Source organism: Cervus elaphus, chromosome 17 (genome assembly GCF_910594005.1).
Source record: "Cervus elaphus chromosome 17, mCerEla1.1, whole genome shotgun sequence".
NCBI classification, from domain to species: domain Eukaryota; kingdom Metazoa; phylum Chordata; class Mammalia; order Artiodactyla; family Cervidae; genus Cervus; species Cervus elaphus.
The window spans coordinates 58,568,416-58,581,673 of NC_057831.1; the positions used below are offsets into that span (position 1 = coordinate 58,568,416).

Sequence of the window (13,258 nt, forward strand, 5' to 3'; positions counted from 1 at the left end):
ACATCAGGAGAGAAAAGGATGAATAATATGGAAGAGATCATAAAATACACATAAGACTCAGTGATCCAGTGATCTCATGTATGTTGTGATTAGGAGCCCAGAAAGAGAGGAAAAAAGGAGTTGAGAAGAATCAATATGTGAAATTCAGGTGGCGGGGGTGGGAGGGGGGCGGTGTTTAAAAATTGCTGAAAGTCACAGATTCAAGAAGCCTATGAACTCCAACAAAAAAAATTGTGTAAAAAACATGCTAGGCACATCATAGCATAACTGCTGAAAACAAAAGATAGAGAACAATGTTCAAAGCAGTGAGAGAGAGAACACATGTTACCTTTAATGAAATAGAAATAAAAATAGAGTTAGCTACTTCAACAGAAACAGCTGAGGCCAAAGATGGTATCTTCAGTGCAGAAAGAAACTGCCAGCTTAGGTTTATATACTTAGCAGAAATTTCCTTTAACATAAAATACATTCTCAGAAAAGAAAACCTGAGTTTGTCACCAGCAGATACAATAAATGAAATACTAAAGATTATTTTTTGAGTAGAAGGAATATTATCTCATACAGAAAGTTACAGGTGCTGGAAGAAAGGAGCAATGGAAAAGGTTAGTACCTAGGTAAATCTAAATAGTTGTAGTATAATATCTTGTGGGATTGTAAACTAATGTCTTGTGGAGGTAAAAATATGGGTCATGTGTAATTAAAACAATGGTATATAATTTAGAGAAGGAAATGAATTAATGTGTTCTCTCATCCTTGCTTTGTCTAAGATATGATAAAGGTATCATATCATTGGGTTGCGAAAGAGTCAGACACAATTTAGTGACTAAAACAACAATGAATGTGTTATAATATCGGAGGCAATCAATCAATAAAGAATGTAAAAATAATAGCTAATGTGGAGATGTGGAGTATGGAATTGGAAACACCGTATTAACATATACAAGGCAAAATAAATAGAAAACAAGTATGTAAATTAAACTTAAAATATGAATATATAAATCAATTAGTAAACATATTAACTATGCATGACTAATACTTAAATTACAAGACAGCATCAGTACTGGATTTTTAAAGATCAACTGTAAAATGCTGTTTGTAAGAGATACCCCTAACATAAAAGGATATTAAAAATTGGACAGAAAAAGATATCCAGTAAACATTCTAATGAAAAGAGATACAGGAAAGCAGTGCTAACTCAAGAAAAATTACTAGAAATACAGTTAGAACATGTTTAATTCATCAGTACTAAAGAAGACTAATACAGTCTCAAAATATATAAAGCCACATTATCTAGAATCAGCAGATAAAATGCTCTGTATATAGAAAATTCTAAGGAATCCATGAAAAAAATGCAAAGTTAATGTAATCCCTATTAAAAAACCCTAGGTGGTGTTTTTCAGAAATTGACATTCTGTCTTAAAATTCACATGGAAATCGAAGGGATGTGGAATAGCTTTGGAAAAAAAACTAAGTTGTAGGACTCATACTCCTTGATTTCAAAACTCACTACACAGCGTCAGTAACCGAGACAATGTGGTACTGGCATAAAAGATAAACATGGATCAATGGAATAGAATTGAGAATTCAAATGTAAACCCCTGATTACATTTATGGTCAACTGATTTTCAACAAATGTACCAAAACCATTCAACAAGGAAAGAATAGTCTTTTCAACAAACGGTGCTGGGATAACTGAATATCCACATGTGAAAGAATAAAGTTGGACCCCTACTTCATCTCATACACATAAACTGGGTAAAAAACCTATTTATTAGAGGTAAAACTATAAAACTTTTAGAAGAAAACACACAGGTAAACTTTCAGACCTTCAATTTGGCAGTGGTTGTTTAAACACCAAAAGCACAACAAAAGAAAAGATAAATTGAGCTTCATCTAAATGAGAACTTTCATTCTTCAAAGACGGCCATACCATGTCCTGGCAAGGTATGGAACACTAGGAATGCTCAAGCACTGCTAGTTGGATTATAAATTTGTGCAGTGACTTTGGAAAACTAGCACTGATCACTAAAATTGAAAATATACATGCCTTATGATGCAGCATTTCACTTCCAGTTTTATTACCCCTAGGCATTTTTGCCTAGTTAAGGAGAGAGAATAGGAACCACTGGGTAACCAAGAAGTAGAGGAAGAGAAGTGTCTCGTTCTAGAAGCACTCCGACTGATAGACGATAAAAAGGAGACAGAGTTAGAATATGACTATTGCGCAGCACCCATACTCATACCATAAAGGCGATTCAGTGAATGAATACGACACCACTTGTGAATTCGCTTTGTGCCCTCCACCTCCCAAGAGAAAAAAGAACTCGAGCCTAAATTAAGCTCTAAAGATCCAACTACTAACTTACAGGAAGTACAGAAGACAAGAACGTGTTAAACTACTCTCTAGGAAACCAATGAACAAAATCCAGCCTCTGGGAAACTAGTAGTACAAGTGACAATGTTACATTAAGAAATAAATGGTAAGAAAAAATGGAAAGGGTACCTGTCAACAAAAAAATTTAAAGTAAGACATTGACTCATTGCAGTGTGTGTACCTATGTAACTCCTGATTTAAACAAACTAAAAAAATTTTGATGTGTGAGACTTGGAAAATTTGAGCCATGATTGGATGCTATTATAATTTGATGACAATAAGGAATTACTTTTTAAAATGTATGGGGTTATATTTTTAAAGGAGTTCTTATCTTTTAGATAAATGGTGAAATATTTCATAGTTCCAAAATAATATGGGGGGGGGGATGGAAGTGTGTGCAGATATAGATGAAAGAAACATGATTGGGCATCAATGTTTCACTGTTGAAGCAATACAATGAACATTTGAGAATTCACTATATATTATGGGTTTTTTTGACATAATGTTTGAACTTTTGCAATGAAGAGTTAAAAATGGGGAAAAAAGAGAAAGGTGCACTTGATTAAAAAAATTTTTTTTTCAAAAGAGACATAGTAGAAGATTGATCAGACAAGAGAAAGGGGTAGGGTTTCGCAATTTCAGGAGTGACTCCTCAGCAGATGAGGAGAATGAGAGCCATTGTAGGACCGGAGGGGTTGCCCTAATACAGGGTCAGAGACAGTTACAACCTGAGGGAAGGCAGACGGTCCTAAATTACAGGGTCCCCAAGGACCTTTAGACTGCGCCTAAGTAAAAATTATAAAATGCTAATAAAAGTATAAATGCTAATAAAATTTTTTCCAGGGAAAATAGAATATAAAAGGGGATAAAAAAAAAATGGGAAAGGGAAGTAACCGGTACTGAGCATTTATTGTATACTAGGCACAATGCTAAGCCTAACTACTTTATAATCTTCACTACAAGTAAATGAGGTGTGGACAATAATATCCCATTTTACAAATAAGGAAATAGAGGCTTGTCACACAGATACAGTAAATAGTGAATTTGGGAGTCAAACTTGGGTATTTCTGCCTCTAAAACCCTGTTCCTTCCACTACACTGGGCGTGCCTGCTAAGTCGCTTCATTGTGTCTGACTCTGCGACTCTCTGGACTCTAGCCCACCAGTCTCCTCTGTCCATGGTATTCTCCAGGCAAGAACAGTGGAATGGGTTGTCAGGCCCTCCTCCAGGGGATCGCCCTAACCCAGGGGTGGGTTGTGATTCCTGCAGTGCAGGCGGATTCTTTACCACTGAGCCACCAGGGAAGTCCACTACACCATACTGCTTTAAATGGAATCTGAAGTTCAGGATGGAAAAATTTAAATTATATTTTATGTAGAAGATATTTAACCTTCAAAAGCATTCAAGTGAAGGAGGAAGGACTCTATTGAGAGAATTCATGTGTTAACTTCAGGACTTATCAAAAAATAATCCTCTTTTCTGGCTGCATTAAGATGGCATTTTGTGTGGTTGAGGATTTAAAAATGAATAGTGATAAACAGATACAACTACATACTGCATTAAGATTTTTTAATGAATATATTGCATACATTTTCTGTGTTTTTTCTCCCAGATATTGAGATACTTCATGAGACATTTATGAGTCTTGAGTTAAAGGATCATCGATTACAGAAAGTCAAAGTGATTCTGCTGCTACCTCGTTGCTCAGGAGTGGGTGTTAGTAACCCAGTAGAATTTATTTTAAATGAGCATGAAGGTACTTGCTTTGATTTTTAATTTCTAAATTATTTAAATTTGTTAATATTTTTTAAATGAAGTTACTTAAAATCATTATTTAAAAATGAAATTATTTAAAATCATTAAAATGATAGATACATCTGATCAATGAATAGCTACCATATATAGCTTATATGTAGAAAGTATTTAACAACCATTATATCGTTTAATCTTTACACCAGTTCTGTGAAATATGGACAAGGGGGATATTCAAAATATTTAGTAAATAGAGAGATGCAGGCAATCAGAACAGATGCTGGCCAGTATACTATTTTGATATATACCAGAGCTCAAGATACAGGCATTAAAATTTATGAGAATTTTATAAATAAAACTGAGACTGAGAGACATTGATTCTTTTTTATAAGGTTACATAACTCGTTGGTAACAGAGTCAGGATTAAGATTTAGATCTGCCTAACTCTAGAGGCTGTGCCCTAAGATGATTCTAATCAAACTGTAAACAGACTTTCAATGTCAAGACTTCTTTAACCTGCAGTATGTATGTTTTATGATATATCTCAAATATTAATTCTGAGAATATTTTATTTGCTTCTTTAATAAATTAAGAAATATTTTTAGCATTAACATTTATTGAGCAGTTACATATAAGGCTCTGAACTGAACACTTTGCTTGGGTTATTTCATCAAGAACTCACAAGAACTCAGTGAAATGGTTAACTCTTACTATTTCTCTTTTACAAATATGGATTACAAGCCTCAGAGAGGTTGAAGCCTCTTGGAGTTTTGACTTGTAAGTGTCAGAGCCTGGATTCAAATACTACTGCTCTGACTCTGGCCCTTTGAATCATGCTGTTAATCACAGTATGTTAACTGAAATTGATTCTTACTTTATTCCCTTGTTTATAGTAAAAGGCATAGATAAGGTTAACTGGATATTAAACAGAGAAGACATTCCACTAACATTCAGAATATGTTGAGTAACTGTTTTTTCTAGCAAGGAAAGAATTTAAAATGAAGGAAAAGAAATTGAGGGAAAGTAATATTTATGGAGTACAGCTGTGCCCCAGTCAGTATTCCAGAAAGTGCTCGTGCATTATAACTTAATATTCACAATGACTTTGTGAGGATAGTGTTATTTAATTACCTCTGTTTTATAAAAGGGGACAAAAAAACAAAGATGCAGACAAATTTAGCAAGTTGCCTGGGGTCATGTAGCTAGATTCAAAGCTGGAATTCAAATTCAGCTTAGTTAGCATATTCCACTATACTACACTGTAGAAAGAATTCCACTATACCACACAATTTTTAACTGGGCTTTTATTGAACCATGTGGAATTCTGTCTTGCTACAGAAAATTTCTTCCCACGAGAGTTAAACAGAAGAATAACCAGCTCAGAGGGGAGTGTGGTAGACTGAGAAAATTCCTACACTCACTTTGGAAAATGATCAGAGAAGAATTAAATTTTGGGAAAGAAGAGAGGAAGTAATAGCAGCAGCTACAACAAGCTCTGCAGTCGAGAGAACTCCAGCTTAGCACTCCTGTGAGACTGGCCTCCTGAGCCATCTTGAAGTGGGAATGCAGAACAAAATAAACCGTTGGCAAAAATAATCTGGAATCTAGGGGAGAAAAGACCAAGGGGAACCACAGATGACAAAAGGGGAAATGAAGTTTCCTAGATGTGGTAATATTTTGAAATCCTTGACGAGGTGACCAGCTAAGCCAAGAAGTGGTCTTTGGCAAGCTTGGAAAAAAGGAGGGTTTTGAAGGAAACTTCTTTGAGGAGGTAATAGCCAGAGCAAATAAGGAGCTGCTGACCTAGTGATTATGGTAAAAATATTAGTCATAAATTTAGTGATCATAAACTTAGATTCATGAGAAATCATGAATTAGTTTGACAAACATTTTAATATTGAAAAACATTACAACCATTTTTAGAATGATTAAAAAATGTCCTGTATTTGAGGAATATATGAAGTTGATCTTTGTTAACCACTTGAAATTATTTTAAAGTGGGGTGAAAAAGGTAAGTTGATATGGTTTTAGAGTATAATAATGTATAAATAGTCCTTTAAAAAGTGATTAAAGACTTAGAAAAATGTGAAGTGTAAAACTAAATTGGAAAGAAATGAAGTTTAATTAACCTTTAGTAGTATTACTGGAATGGGGACCAGCCCAATATATGGTATAAATAATTGCCTCTCATATTCCCAGGGGGCTTCCCTGGTGGCTCGGTGGTAAAGAACTTGCCCACCAATGCGGGAGACATAAGAGACACAGGTTCAACCCCTGGGTCGGGATGATCCCCTAGAGGAGGGCACGGCAACCCACTCCAGTTTTCTTGCCTGGAGAATCCCATGGACAGAGGAGCCTGGCGGTAGCAAAGAGTCGGGCATGACTGAAGTGACTTAGCACATATTCCAGGGAGTTACCGAGAGGCAGAATAAAACAGGGCTTGGAGGTTTGGTCTGATTGCCAGGCTAGAACCTGGCTTTGATCTAGTAGCTGTATGACCTTAGACCAGTTATTTAATGTACGCTTGAACAATTTTCTCAGTGTTAAAAGGGATAATAATGCTTCAAGGGGTTGTTGAATAAAATAATCTATATAGAGTAGTAGTCAATATATCTTAGTTAATATTATCAAGAAATATGTTAAAAATAGTTTTAGAAATTTAAAAGATTACTGTAAGAATTTCTTGATCCTTTGTTTTTTTAATCTATTATGAAGACATACAGTTGCTTCCCTGAAGTTTTTTCTTCCAAGATTTCTTTTAGTAAGCTAATGTTTTTAACTGTATTCTTTTGTATTCTTTCTTACTCAGATCTTACCCATGAGCTTCTGCCTTGGAAAATAAATCTTTTTTCCCTTTATTCATACTCAGGCTGACTGCCTTCTATCTTTTGTGCCTGAATAACTTATTTTGGCTGGTTAGATAACTCTATGATAAGAATCTGGAGAATAAAAGAAAAGTAATATTAAAACTAAGCAAAATTATAAATTCAATTTTAAAATTTTAAGTCAGCATTTTTATAATACTGTATTTTTAATAAATATTTTCTATGAAAATTCATTAATAGGGAAAATGATTAAAATATTAAATAATGTGATCATAGCAATATATGAAAAATCTAATAGTGATATATTTAAAAGCATTTATTTGTTTTTAGATACAGATTTACTTAAAGATTTCTCTCAAGGAGGCCCATCAGAAGATAAACTTCATGTTCTTGCTCAACAGCAATATGAACAGCTAACACATGCCATGAAATGTAAGTTTGCTGTCAGCACAAACTGAAAATATGTTGTAAATCTTAGAAACGTTAATACTTAATTTATCATATTCAGGCAATGATGTGTGAACCATAAGTGGATTTTCCAGAAGCCTTAGTCATAGTTCCTTAAAATAACAAAATATTTATTTTTACCAATCTAAGTCTCAAAAATATATGCTTTACTATCATTTTAAACATAGGTTAGCAAGAAGAATTATCAGCTTTTTAATGCTGAAATGAAATAATTATGTACATCAATTGTTGTATAATTCCATCTTCTCTGTTTCTCTTGTTTGGCTTTTTGATGTAATTTTTCTGTTTTGTATCTGCCCTAACAACTCTTCTATAATCCCAACTTTAATCAAACTCTTGCTTTTCTTAATACTAAAAAGAAAATAGATGAATTAAAGATAAAGCCTAGATCTCTTAAAGTCTGAGTAACAAGGCCATTTAAGTGTTTATATTATTGCTTCAATTCCTACATTTAGATTTTGAGTACCAATGCCCTTTCACACTTAGATATATGGAAATCTAGAAGTCTGAGAAATTGCGTTAACTTTTATTAACTTAGTGCATGTTTATCAAATGTCTCTCTGGGTCAGGTATTAAGTCGGTTGTTAAGAATATGAGTTTGGATACATCCTGACCTCCAAAGGCTCAAAGGTTAGTTTAGGGTATAGATGATTTAACATATAAAGATATAGCATATATGAAGTAGAAATAAGGCAAAGTAGAAAAACACGGAGGAGTTCTGTCCTTTTAACTGATGCTATTAATAAATACTATTTTGAATATGATAGTATGTATATGATCAATGAAATGAGTTGGTTGGAAGATTAGGGAGCTGATAAATAATACATTTAAAAAATTCTTTCTATGATTACTCTTTAAAATTGCAAGCTAATCTCTTGAAACTAACCATCCTCCATATCTGCTTTGATTTTCTCTATAGCATTTGTCACCTCCTAATGCTTTAGTTTTGGGGGGGGGGTCTCACTGCACAGCTGGCAGGATCTTAGTTCCCTAATGGGAACTGAGAACCTGGGTCCCTGGCCGTGAGAGCCTATGTCCTAACCACTGGACCACCCAGGAATTACAAAATTTCTTATTTATTATGTCTTTTCGAAATTATGTATTACTTTTGACTGTGCTGGGTCTCCATTGCTGTGCTGGCTTTTCTCTAGTTGCAGAGAGCAGGAGCTACTCTAACGGTGTGCACCGGCTTCTCTTGTTGTGAAGTAGGGGCCTAGGCACATGGGTTCAGTAGCTGCAACCCATGGGCATTAGAGCTCAGGTTAGACTCACGGGCTTAGTTGCTCCACGGCATGTGAGATCTTCCTGGACCAGGGATGGAACCCATGTCTCCTGCATCGGCAGGTGGATTCTTTACCACTGAGTCACCAGGGAAGCCCTGTTTATGTCAATGAAACATAGAAAATAAGCTCCCTGGGGCCGGGGTTTTTGTGTGTATGTATTGAATAGTAAGAACAGTGCTTAGCATGTAGTACGTGCTTGGTAAATGTGAATAAGTGAGCGAGTTGCTGGTAGTAATATTACCTCATTTTAGAGTAGAAGAATTGGAGAGGTAAGTAACTTTCCCAGGTTCATAAATCAGTAAATAACAGAATTGGGATTCACACCTAAGTCTGTCTCTAGAGTCCTTTTAACTAGTTATGCGATATGGCTTTTGGAAGAATGGCTAGAAGTGTCAAGGTATGGTAATCTGCAGTATTTATTTGCTTGTGTTTGTAATAAGGCTGGTCACATGGATTGGATTTTCAATTTCTATTTGATCCAGTTATATTTACTTCATTTATTGGCAAGACTATATTACTAATACATGCTTTAAAGGGGAGCCATGCAAGCATCTGTAGACATCATACCCATCAAAACCGTGTGGTATTAGTACGGATATCTGGGCTTCCCTCATACCTCAGTTGGTAAGGAATTTGCCTGCAACACAGGAGACCCAGGTTCGATCCCTGGGTCAGGAAAATCCCCTGGAGAGGAAATGGCAACCCACTCCAGTATTCTTGCCCAGAGAGTTCCATGGACAGAGGAGCCTGGGAGGTTGCAATGAGGTTGCAACAGTTGGACACGACTTAGTGACTAAACCACACCACCACTGAAAACACAAGAGATTGGCTCACGATTGTAATGGAGTCATTATATTATTTCCATCTTCTTTAAATATAGTTACTAGAGCTCAAGCTATTGTTTACTGCACATGTTCAGTTTATCCAGAGGAAAATGAAGCTATTGTTAAGAAAGCACTGGAATTTCAAGACCACGGGACTAAAGTACAACCTTATAGGTAAGAAAGAAAGAATTCTTCTAAACAACTCAACTAAATATTTTTGAAAGTGAAAAATTACTATTTTTTAAGTTAGAAGGCATTTCATTTCTTTTGTATTAGACTTTAATATGACCAAATAGCCTAACTTCTTGCAACTTTAAAGTTAGATTCTGTAAAAGCTTTGTAATGGCTTGGTATGTGAATTGTATTGTACACTAAAAGATTTGTTTTGTTGTTGTTATTATTATTGTCAAATAAGGCTAAAGGCATTTGAGCTTCGACTTGATTGATTTCTGGGTAAATTGAACATAAACTTTATATCCTGAGTCTTAGATACATGCTTCAATAGAAGGAAAGTATAAAATAACCTTAGAAAGTAGCAAGAAAATTGGATGTTTAATATCTGAAAATATATGTTTCTCAGACCCGTTTAGCCTTTGGCACCCACAAGGACTGAAATAAAAATAGCCTGAATAACTATAATAGCGTCTGGGTAAAATGATATGTTAAACTAGGGGTAGAGAAGAAAAACCGTAATACTCCATCCAAACTCTGGACATCAAGATAAGGGGTATGTCTATTAATAATATATGACACTAGTTATTTCTTCAAGACTGTGACAATTAATAAGGTATGTTAAAATGTCTCCAATTTTTAACTTATTTCCCTTGTTCTGAACTCTTCCTGTAATTCTTTTTTTTAAAATTATTTATTTCTTTGGCTGTGTTGGACTCAGTAGTTGTGCTGTGGGCTTAGTTGCTCCAAGGCATGTGGGATCTTACTTCCCCAACCAGGGATCGAACCTGCGTCCCCTGCACTTCAAGGCAGATTCTTAACCGCTGGACCACCAGGGCTGTCCCTGTAATTCTTACAGTAGGATCTTAATAGGTATATGGTTTGCTCCCTCCTTTTAATTTGATGTTTTTCCTTTGCCAGTTCACAGGTGGACATGTTAACCACATCTATATTTCCCTTCTTTCTTTACTTCCTTACTTAATAATTCTTCTTGGTAGTTAACAGCCAACCTTATTTCTGCCAGCTTCTTAACATACCAGAAACTAAATCACCATCTAGTAGCAAAGAGAATTATTGCACAATATAACCAAATTCATCAGTGTGAGTGATTTGATTTGTCTGTCAGGAATGATGTTTCTAAGAATGTAATATGGCAAAAATAGAGGAAAAGCTGTATGTATTATATTTCATTAGATTTTTTCTTTATTTTTAAGTTGAAGTATATTTGATTTACAATATTATATTAATTTCAGGTATATAGTAACATCATTCAGTTATATATAACTGAAATATATTTATGTATATATATGCATGCTTAGTCACTCAGTCCTGTTTGACTCTTTGTGACGCCGTGGACTGTAGCCCGCCAGGCTCCTCTGTCCATGGAATTCTCCAGGCAAGAATGCTGGAGTGGGTTGCCATTTTCTTCTCCAAGGGAGTCTTCTAGACCCAGGGATTGAATCTGGGTCTCCTGCATTGCAGGCAGATTCTTCACCATGTGATCCCCTGGGAAGCTCACATTTTGTATATATAACTGAATATATATATTCAGATTATTTTCCATTATATTTATTTATATATATATTTCCATTGTTACAATATATTGAATACAGCTCCCTGTACTTACTATGCAGTAAATCCTGTTGCTTGTCTGTTTCTATGTATTATAGTTCAGATCTGTTAATCTTGTATTCCTGATTTGTCCCTTCCTCTGCTCCCTTTTCCCGTTGGTAACCCTAAGTTTGTCTTCTATGTCTGTGAGTCTTTCTATTTTGTATATAGATTCATTTGTATTACTTTTAGGTTCTACATTTAAGTTATATAGTGTTTGCCTTTCTCTGTCTGACTTCACTAAGTATAATATTCTCTAGTAGGTCTACCCATGTTGCTGCAAATGGCAATATTTCATTCTTTTTATGGATAATATTCCATTATATATGTATATAGCATCACATCTTCTTAAGCCAATTATCTGTTGATGGGCAATACATGGGTTGTATCCATGTCTTGTCTATTGTAAATAGTGATGTTATGGACATTGGGGTACATGTATCTTTTTGAATTAGAGTTTTCATCTTTTTTCAGAATATATACCCAGGAGTGGAATTGCTGGATAATATGGTAGCTCTATTTTTAGTTTTTTAAGGAACCACCATCTCTATTTTATTTACTTCCACTGTGATTTTTATTATTTCCTTCCTTCTACTGATTTTAGGTTTTGTTTGTTCTTTTTGTAATTCTTTTAGGTAGTAGGTTAAGTTGTTTTAGATGTTTCTTGTTTCTTGAGGAAGGTTTTTATCACTATGAACTTCTAAGAACTGCTTTTGCTGCATCCCATAAATTTTGTTGTGTTTTCATTGTCATTTGTCTCAAGGTATTTTAAAATTTCCTCTTTGATTTCATCATTCACCCATTGATTTTTAAGATAACATGTTTGGCTCCATGTGGTCATTTTTTTTCTCATTTCTTTCTCTGTGATTGATTTCTAGCTTCATGCCATTATGGTCAGAAAAGATGCTTGAGATAATTTCTATACTCTTAAATTCATTGAGACTTGTTTTGTGCCCTAGTATGTGATCACCCCTAGAGAATATTGGCTGTGCATTCTTAACTGTTCTTTTATCATTTAGGATCTGTTACCTTATTGATTTTCTGTCCAGAAGATATGTCCATTGATGTGAGTGGGATGTTAAATCTCCTACTATTATTGTATTCTCATCAATTTCTCCTTTTATGTCTGTTAGTATTTGTTTTATATATTTGGGTGCTCCTATATTATGTGCAGGGCTTCCTTGGTGGCTCAGTGGTAAAGAATCCGCCTGCCAATGCAGGAGATGTGGGTTTAATCCTTATGTCAGGAAGATCCCTTGGAGAAGGAAATGGCAACCCACTCCAGTATTCTTGCCTTGGAAACCTCATGGACAGAGGAGCATGGCGGGCTACAGTCCATGGGGTCACAAAAGAGTTGGACACAACTTAGCAACTGAACAACAATGATAATATTAGGTGCATATATGTTGATGAGTGTAGAAACCTCTTCTTATATTGATTCTTTTATTATTATATATCTCTTTTTGGCCTTTGTTTTCAAGTTTATTTTGTCTTATTTGGTTATTGCAACCCCCACTTGTCATTTCTGTTTGCATTAAATCTTTTTCCATCCCCTCATTTTGAATCTGTGTGTTGTCTCTCCTAAAGTGGGGCTCTTGAAGGCAGCATGTTGTAGGCTCTTTTTTTAAAAAAATCCAGTCTACCACTCTGTCTTTTGTTTGGAGCAATTAGTCCGTTGACATTGAAGGTAATTATTGATATATATTTATTACCATTTTAAACCTTGTTTTCCAGTTGATTTTATGTTTCTTCTTTGTTACTTTTTCCTTTTGTTTTTCTTTTTGTGATTTCCTTTTGTGTTCTCTTGTCTTTTGTAATTCTGTTGTATGTTTTTGACTTGTGGTTATTCTGTTTTTCAAGTATGTTTACCCCTTTCTCTATCAACTTGCTTTAGACTGATGGTAATACAGGCTCAAACAGATTCTAAAAAAAAATAAATCTACATTTTCT

The 13,258-nt window shown here is 34.8% G+C and overlaps 1 protein-coding gene across 1 annotated transcript in view; it reads left to right on the forward strand.

The window, feature by feature from the left end:
- The window catches only part of NSUN7 (NOP2/Sun RNA methyltransferase family member 7), a 37,422-nt gene that overhangs the window by 20,782 nt on the left and 3,382 nt on the right, over nt 1–13,258 (forward strand). Inside the window, exons 8-10 of the mRNA XM_043871225.1 lie at nt 3,987–4,130; nt 7,282–7,383; nt 9,583–9,700. Coding sequence (XP_043727160.1) covers nt 3,987–4,130; nt 7,282–7,383; nt 9,583–9,700 — 364 coding nt within the window. The remainder of the gene's footprint in view (nt 1–3,986; nt 4,131–7,281; nt 7,384–9,582; nt 9,701–13,258) is intronic.